The following is a 9,206-nucleotide window of genomic DNA, read 5'->3' as shown; positions in this document are numbered from 1 at the left end:
AAAAAGAACATGTGGTAAGAACCAAGGAAATCTGAGTGAAGTATGGACTTGAGTTACTAATAATGTATCAGTTCAGCTCCTGAAAGTTACTGTTTATTTTTTTAATTTATTTATTCATTCATTGATTCTGAGAGAGAGCACGAGCAAGGGAGGGGCAGAGAGGGAGAGAGAGAGAATCCCAAGCAGGCACCACACTGTCAGCATGGAGCTCAATGTGGGCTTGAACTCACGAACTATGAGACAATTATCTGAGCCAAAATCAAGAGTCAGAGGCTTAAGCAACTAAGCCACCCAGCATTTTCTTTTAATTTAAAATTCTGTTTGTGATTATATTGCCTTTCTTATTAATGATACTATAATGTAATCATTCTTATTTTTATCTTGACCAGATTTATCACAGCCTATCTGATGTTAACATACTTCTAACAGAAAAATTTTAAAGTTAAAAAACATTTTTTCAAGATTCCTGTTCCATTTCTAAATCACTAAACTCTACTTCTAGATGTATTGTTTTTCACAGAAAAAACCCAAAGCTGTTAGAGTACTATCTGATTAACAATCAATAGGCTCTAATAATTTTAGTTTTATTAATTGCTTTCTTATATTGGCTTAGATTTAGGTCATTTTATTTCTAGCTTTGTAAAATTTTTATTCTACAAATTTTTAATTAATTGTTATCTAATTATTTTATCAATTTTTGTCAATACCTACTAAGTGGCAAACAATGGGTATGTATGATCTGGGATAAAGCCGTGAGCAATTTATTAAATTTCCAATGAGTACAATAAAACTGATAACATCCCCAAGTTCTGGCATATAAGCATTTCATTATCATTCCTTTCTGAATAGACCCTAATTTCAATTCTGTTTAATTCAGAACTTATACATGAGGATTATCAATTTGCAAAAGGAGGTGATAAAATATTACCATGCAGATGAGTAACTATAAAATGGATTTCTACAATGGAGAGATCTAGCAGTCATTACTATAACCAGGTATTAACATCCAACATCATTAAAAGTAGGGAAACTCAACATTACATGTTTCTTAACATTCACAACATTGACTCAATTAAACCTCTTCATTTAACTTTTAATTTACTAGAACGATTAGAGATAGAAGAACAGGATAAATGACCCACAAAGAAATAATTTTAAAAACCCAGAACATGGGACCATTCAGTAAGACAACTTTCTCATACTCTTGGAAAATCCAAAGTAATGAAAAATTGGTGGGGATGTTATTCTAAAACAGGTACTGGCAAAATTTTTGTGAAGAACCAGACAGTAAATATTTTAGGCTTTGTCGGCCATATGGCCTCTGCTGCAGGTATTCAGCTGTGCCAGAGGAGTATGAAAGCATCCATAGGTGGTATGTAAACAAATCAATGTCAGTCTTCCAATAAAACTCACGTTTTAAATCCTCATGATTTTCATATTCTACTAGACTTTGTGCAGAAAAAAATACTTAAAACTCAAAAAGGCACAAGTAATTACTTAGGAATAAAGATTTTCTAAGTTCATTACACCCATATTGACTTGGTCTCTTAATAATTCACTAATAGTAATACAAATAATATTAAAAATAGTATCTAATACTTAGTGAATAGAGACTATGTTTAAGATAGCTTTCCAAGTTTTCTACATTTCAAAAACAGCACTATAATGCAAGTACTGTTATCACCACTTATAAATGACTCCCACAGGGATAATATCTTGCCCAATGTCATACAGGCTGTAAAGCATCAAATGACAATCACTATGGTTTTTGTTAGATCAACAGGGGTTTTCTGTGGTATGCATTTCCTCAAATTTAACAATAATTGATGAGGGCGGAGATAAAGCATAAAAACCAAGGGAATATCCACATTCTCTGAATTTTCCTCCAAGATGAATATTCTGATAATCTGTAAACAGAGAAATGCTAGTAAAGTCTTCCCTGTTATATAAAAATACATTATAAATTTATTAATCTGAACATTTGAGTCATAACAAAAATTCCAATTATTTACATTTTAAGGAGTTCTCGCCAGTATAAATTGCTTAATGCCTTATAAAAACTGAACCATACCTAAAAGTATTCCCATATTCCTTACATTCACACTGTTTCTCAGTATTATAAATCACTTATGTACTATACATTCTCTACTGCATATATATGCTTTCCACAGTCCTTATATTCATAAGCCTTCTGTCCAGTATGAATTCTCTGATGTACTTTAAGACTTGACCTAAGCCTAAAGGACTTCTCACATGTGTTACATTCAAAAGGTTTCTCACCACTGTGAATACTCTGGTGTCTAGTAAGTCGCCCATACACACTAAAAGCCTTCCCACATTCCTTACATTCATAGGGTTTCTCACCAGTATGAAATCTCTGATGTACAATTAGTTGATGGCCACTACTAAAAGCCTTCCCACACTCTTTACATTCATGGGGCTTCTCACCAGTATGAATTCTATGATGTACTCTGAGGCTTTCAATATGACTAAAGGCCTTCCAACATTCCTTACATTCATATGGTTTCTCACCTGTATGAATTCTCTCATGCCTAACAAGGTTTGAGGTGCGACTAAAAGCCTTCCCACATTCTTTACATTCATAGGGTTTCTCACCAGTATGAATTCTATGATGCATTCTTAGGCTTCCACCATGAATAAAGGCTTTCCCACATTCTTTACATTTATAGGGTTTCTCACCAGTATGAATTCTCTCATGTTGAATAAGTGCTGAAGCATGACTAAAGGCCTTCCCACATTCATTACATTCATAGGGTTTTATACCAATATGCACTCTCTGATGTGGAATGAGCTGATAACCACGACTAAATGTCATCCCACATTCCTTACATTCATAGGGCTTCTCCCCAGTATGAATTCTCTCATGCTGAACAAGATTTGAGGCACGACTAAAGGCCTTCCCACATTCCTTACATTCATATGGTTTCTCACCAGTATGAATTCTATGATGTACTCTTAGATCTATACCACGACTAAAGGTCATCCCACACTCATGACACTCATAGGGTTTTTCACCAGTATGAATTCTGCCATGTTGCACAAGATGAGAGGCTTGATTAAAAGCCTTCCCACATTCCTTACATTCATAGGGTTTCTCACCAGTATGAATTCTCTGATGTATTTTAAGTCTTCCACCCTGACTAAAGGCCTTCCCACATTCATTACATACATAGGCTTTCTCACCAGTATGAACTCTCCCATGTTGAGTAAGATGTGAGGCACGACTAAAGGCTTTCCCACATTGTTCACATTCATAGGGTTTCTCACCAGTGTGAATTCTCTGATGAACTCTAAGGTCCATCCTACGACTAGACGTCATTCCACATTGCTCACATTTATAAGGTTTTTCACCAGTATGAATTCTCTGATGTTGCAGAAGGTTGGATGCACGATTAAAGGACTTTCCACACTGCTCACATTCATAGGGTTTCTCACCAGTATGAATTCTCTGATGTACTATAAGGTCTGTATGTCGACTAAAGGCCTTCCCACATTTGTCACATTCATAGGGTTTCTCTCTAGTATGAATTTTCTGACGTAGAGTAAGAGGTGAATGTTTTTTATAAACGTGTACTTTTTCACAGCTGATTATTTCATATTTTGACTCCAAGTCTAAAAGAAATGAGAAAAATATTTTGTTTTCCTGGACATAAATATTTTATAGTAAATTTCTTTAAAAATTAAAAACGTTACCTATGAAAGATAAATACTCTAGAGAGTATTCTCCAAAATCAGCTATACAGTTTGCATTACTACTGACAATGTCTCCATAACGCATTTATTTTTTTTTTTTTTTTTTTTTTTTTTAAAATTTTTTTTCAACATTTATTTATTTTTGCGACAGAGAGAGACAGAGCATGAACAGGGGAGGGGCAGAGAGAGAGGGAGACACAGAATCGGAAACAGGCTCCAGGCTCTGAGCCATCAGCCCAGAGCCTGACGCGGGGCTCGAACTCCCGGACCGCGAGATCGTGACCTGGCTGAAGTCGGACGCTTAACCGACTGCGCCACCCAGGCGCCCCTCCATAACGCATTTATTACGTTACTACAATAATTTAATGTATTCTCTCCAGTATCAGTTTCCGTGTGTGTGTGTGTGTGTGTAAAACATGGCAACTATTTATACCTGATCTTTCTCCAACTATATTTTCCCTTTAAAATACAAATATTGGGGCGCCTGGGTGGCTCAGTCGGTTGGGCGACTGACTTCGGTTCAGGTCATGATCTTGCAGTCTGTGAGTTCAAACCCCATGCTGGGCTCTGCACTGATAGCTCAGAGCCTGGAGCCTGCTTCAAACTCTGTCTCCGTCTCTCTCTGCCCCTCCCCTGCTCCGTGTCTCTCTCTCAAAAATAAAATAAAAACATTAAAAAAAAATTAAGAAAAATAATAAAATACAAATATTGTAGTCATTCCCTCTAATGCATAGCCATGTGTGCATTTCTTTGTTCTCATTTTAAATAAAATAATAAAAGTTCTTGTTTGCTTATTTTCACTGGGCTTTTTCTTATTAGGTACCCATTCTACAAATTTTCCAACTGTTTTATTCCTTCATATCTTTTCTCAGGTCCTTTTCTACAAGTCTGTCAATGAATTTTCAGACAGGGATGAAGTATACACCCTGCTAAAAGTCTTATGGATTTTGAGCAGTTGGGTATTTTGAGGAAAAGAAGTGAAACTCAACTATAGAGCAAAGAAATCTGGAAAAAGAGTTACAGGAACTATGTGAAAAACATATTTGAACAGACATAGCCTGCAGAATAACAAAAAATACGAAAGGATATCTTGAAAAAATTTCTATGTGCTGAATGAGTGGGAAGAGACTTGGGGACAAGAAATGCCATCTTTTTTTTTTTTTTTTAATTATTAAGTCAGCTAACATACAGTGTACTCTTGGCTTCAGGAGTAGATTCTTGTAAGTATAGTATGTACCAAATTCTGAGATAATACAAACACTTTCTCTCCAAAACCAAGTAACAACAGGAATTAGTAACAATACCAGAAAACCAAAACACATTTGATGTGGAAACAGAAGTACCCTCTCCAGAATAAAACTGGGAAAGTATGGAAATAAAAAAACGGAAAGGGTACAATAGAGAAAATAAGTACATACCAGAATTTTAGGCATTCAATTTGAGCACTCAGAGAATTCAAAGATTTAAGTAATTGTTGCTATTAAAATGGAAGAAATAGGGGCGCCTGGGTGGCGCAGTCGGTTAAGCGTCCGACTTCAGCCAGGTCACCATCTCGCGGTCCGTGAGTTCGAGCCCCGCGTCAGGCTCTGGGCTGATGGCTCAGAGCCTGGAGCCTGTTTCCGATTCTGTGTCTCCCTCTCTCTCTGCCCCTCCCCCGTTCATGCTCTGTCTCTCTCTGTCCCAAAAATAAATAAACGTTGAAAAAAAAAAAATTAAAAAAAAAAAAAAAAAAATGGAAGAAATAAATGAGTCAAGGAACCAATTCCAAAACTTAGAAAACAGGCAAACTAAAAGAAAGAAAAAACAAATTAAGAGCACAACGTAATGAGTTAGAAAAGTGTAGTAGTAACAAATAAAAAGCTGGTGCTTTAAAAATCAAGAAGTAAACATTAGCCAAACCAATCAAAAAGAAGTAAAAACAAAAAATAAGAAGAAATGATTAAGGGGGAAATGCAAAACTAAAATGAATTTTACTGAAATTTTGAATACTTTGAATACATCACTAATACTTCTGAAATAATGGAATGGATAATTTTCTAGAAAAATTCATCAAAATTCACCAAAAAATCACCTAGAAGGCTTAAACAGACCAATTACAATAGAAGAGAAAAAGTTGTCAAAAAAAAACAGTTGTAATGAGTATTCTTTAACTTCTAAATTATCATTTCTAAAAATAATGTCCATTATATGGATCTAGCATGGTTAGATAAAGAAAACAATTTGGAACAGGTCAAAAAAGGTGAACCTAGAAATCTTAGGCAAAAAAGAAATGAAAATGTCAAAGACTTACAGAAGTATGACTGGCCAACACTGTGAAAATAGTAGCATAAAAATGACTGTGATAAATATAAACAATATAAAAAGCAACAAGTCCACAATAACACAAGAGAAAATAAATGAAATATAATTTCACTGTTAAATAATTCCTTAATTGAAGAAGTTCTAGTTCCATCACAGTGATGTAAATCCCTTATAGTCATTTCCCTCTCTGACTGATATCAACTAAAAATGCTTGACAAAATAACAAAATCAAACACATGAAGTCGGTAAATTTGAGTAAACAAAAGAAGACAACTGTAGTGGGGTACCTGGGTGGCTCAGTAAATAGAGCATGCTACTCTTGATCTCAGAGTTGTGAGTCCAAGCCCCCGTTGTGTGTGGAGCCTACTTAAAAAAAATTAAATTAAAGGGGTGCCTGGGTGGCTCAGTCGGTTGAGTGTCCGACTTCGGCTCAGGTCATGATCTCGTGGTTTGTGGGTTTGAGCCCCACGTCGGGCTCTGTGCTGACAGCTCAGAGCCTGGAGCCTGCTTCAGATTCTGTGTCTCCCTCTCTCTCTGTCCCTCCCCTGCTCGCACTCTCTCTCAATAAGAAATAAACATTAAAAAAATTTTTTTAAATAAAAAATTAAAAAAAAAAAAGACCTGTAGAGAGGAGTGAAAACCTTAAAAAGTAAACTACATTAGGGTGAGTTTCTTGCTATTTTCTTTTTATTTTTTAACATTTATTTATTTTTGAGAAAGCAAGACAGAGCACGAGTGGGGGAGGGGCAGAGAGAGGGCATTGGGGGTACACAGAATCCAAAGCAGGCTCCAGGCTCTGAGTTGTCAGCACAGAGCCTGACACAGGACTCGAACTCACGGATCATGAGATCATGACCTGAGCCGAAGTTGGCCGCCCAACCAACTGGGCCACCCAGGTGCCCCTCTTGCTATTTTCTATATCACAACGTTGCCATAAGGGAGGGGCCCAGTCATACTGGGGCAAAAAATGGGCTGTAAAAGCCCTGACGTATTTGTTGCTACAATAATCATGGCAGGAGCACCTGGATGGCTCAGTCAGTTAAGGTTCCAACTTCGGCTCAGGTCTTGATCTCCTGGTCTGGTGTCCATGGGTTCGAGCCCCACGTTGGGACCTGTGTTGACAGCTTAGAGCCTAAAGCCTGCTTAGGATTCTGTGTCTCCCTCTCACTAGCCCTCCCCAACTCTCACACTCTCTCAAAATAACAAACTAATATTTAAAAAAAGAAAAAAAGAATCATGATAAGGACCACTACCAAACTGGAAAGTGAGAGAAGAAAACATTCTGAAAAAGCTTAGCCTAAACCTGAATCACACATGCATGAGAAGGACACAAACCAGTGTAAGCAAAGCCTCAGAGAATTAAACTACTGTCCATAAACAGGACAGAATATATAGTCTAAGTTTTATTGCTTTGCTAATTTGCTAAAATACAGTAGCAATATCCTACTTACAATAATAGACAGAAGAACCAGGCCAATCAACAAGGAAACAGAGGGCTTGAACAACACTCTAAACAAACTGAACCTAACATACATGTATATTCTGTACACAATGGCAGAATACATATTCTTTTCAAGCACACGTGGTACATTCTCCAAGACACACATTAGACCCAAATCAACTATCAACAAAATTTAAAAGATTGAGAGTGTCTTTTCTGATCACAAAGGAACAAAATTACAAATAACAGAAGGAAAAGTAGAAAATACACAAACGTGGAAATAGCACACACTTAAATTAGCAATAGAAAAGAAATTACACGGGAAATTAGAAAGTATCTGAAGATAAATGGAAATGAAAACAATATACTGAACCTTATAGGATGCAGCAAACCCTGTGGTTTTCAGTCTGTCACCACTGGGTATGATGTTAGCTGTGGACTAACACAGATGGCCTTCATTTTGGTGAGGTAGTTTCCTTCTATTCCTGGTTTCTCAAGTGTTTGTCATGAAAAATATTATATTTTGTTGAATTCTTTTTCTATATCAATTGAGATAACCCTGTGTTTTTCCCCCTTCATTCTGTTAATGTGGTGTACTGCATGCTTGATTTTTATATATGGCATCATCCTTGCATTCCAGAAAAAAACTCCATTTTCATATGCTGTTGCATTGTTTGCTAGTATTTTTGTTGAGAACTTTTGCCTCACTTAATATGCATCAGGAACATTGATCTATGGGTTTCTCTTCTTGCACTGGATTTGTCTGGCTTTGATATTAGGGTAATGCTACCCTCATAGAGAAAATTTGGGAATGCTTCTTCTTCCTCTTCAAATTTTTGGAACAGTTTGAGGGGAAGTGGTGTTAATTCTTTAACAGAGTTATTTTTTGTTATTTTTTTCTTTCCAAGTTTTTAAGTTATTTACCATACAGTATTCTATTCTTAAATGTAGAATTATTCAACATATGTACACAACACCTGGTGTTCACCACAAGTGCCCTCCTTAGTACCCATCACCTTTCTAACTCATTCCTGCCCCACATCCCCTCTGGTAATCATCACTTTGTTTTCTATAGTTAAGATTCTGTTTCTTGATTTTCCTCTCTTCCTCCCACCCCACCCCACGTTTGTTTTGTTTCTTAAATTCCACATATGAGTGAAATCATACAGTATTTGTCTTTCTCTGACTTATTTTGCTTGGCATAATACTCTCCAGCTCCATCCATGTCATTGCAAATGGCAAGATTTTTTTTTTAATGTTTATTTATTTTTGAAAGAGCACAAGCAGGGGAGGGGCAGAGAGAGGGAAACAGAAGGTCTGAAGCGGGCTCCGTGCTGACAGGCTGGCAGCAGCAAGCCTGATGCAGAGCTCAAACTCATGAACCATGAGATCATGACCTGACCTGAGCCAAAGTCAGACACTTAATTGATTGAGCCACCTAGGTGCCCCTCATTCTTTTTTATGGCTGAGTAATACTCGTGTGTGTGTGTGTGTGTGTGTGTGTGTACACACCACATCTTCTTTATTCATTCATCAGTCAATGGACATTTGGGTTCTTTCCATAATTTGGCTATTGTTGATAATGCTGCTATAAACATTGGAGTGCATGTATCCCTTTGACTTAGTATTGTATCCTTTGGGTAAATATGTAGTAGTTCAATTGCAGGATCTAGGATAGTTCTATTTTTAACCTTTTGAGGAACCTCTATACTATCTTCCACAGTGGCTGGGCCAGTTTGCATTCCCACAG

General features: G+C 36.7%; 1 protein-coding gene across 4 annotated transcripts in view; it reads right to left on the bottom strand.

Annotated features, from left to right (window-relative positions):
• Positions 1–1,079: 1,079 nt before the first annotated feature.
• The window catches only part of LOC112851019 (uncharacterized), a 57,490-nt gene continuing 49,363 nt past the window's right edge, over positions 1,080–9,206 (bottom strand). For all 4 annotated transcript variants that reach the window (XM_086689624.1, XM_086689625.1, XM_025914538.2 and 1 more), the window contains one exon: positions 1,080–3,633. In XM_086689624.1, the coding sequence (XP_086545750.1) occupies positions 2,135–3,633 (1,499 nt within the window). In that variant the 3' untranslated portion in view covers positions 1,080–2,134. The remainder of the gene's footprint in view (positions 3,634–9,206) is intronic.

Source organism: Puma concolor, chromosome E2 (assembly GCF_028749965.1).
Source record: "Puma concolor isolate L17-30 chromosome E2, mPumCon1.1.hap2, whole genome shotgun sequence".
NCBI lineage: Eukaryota > Metazoa > Chordata > Mammalia > Carnivora > Felidae > Puma > Puma concolor.
This window is presented reverse-complemented; position numbering and strand designations above follow the sequence as displayed.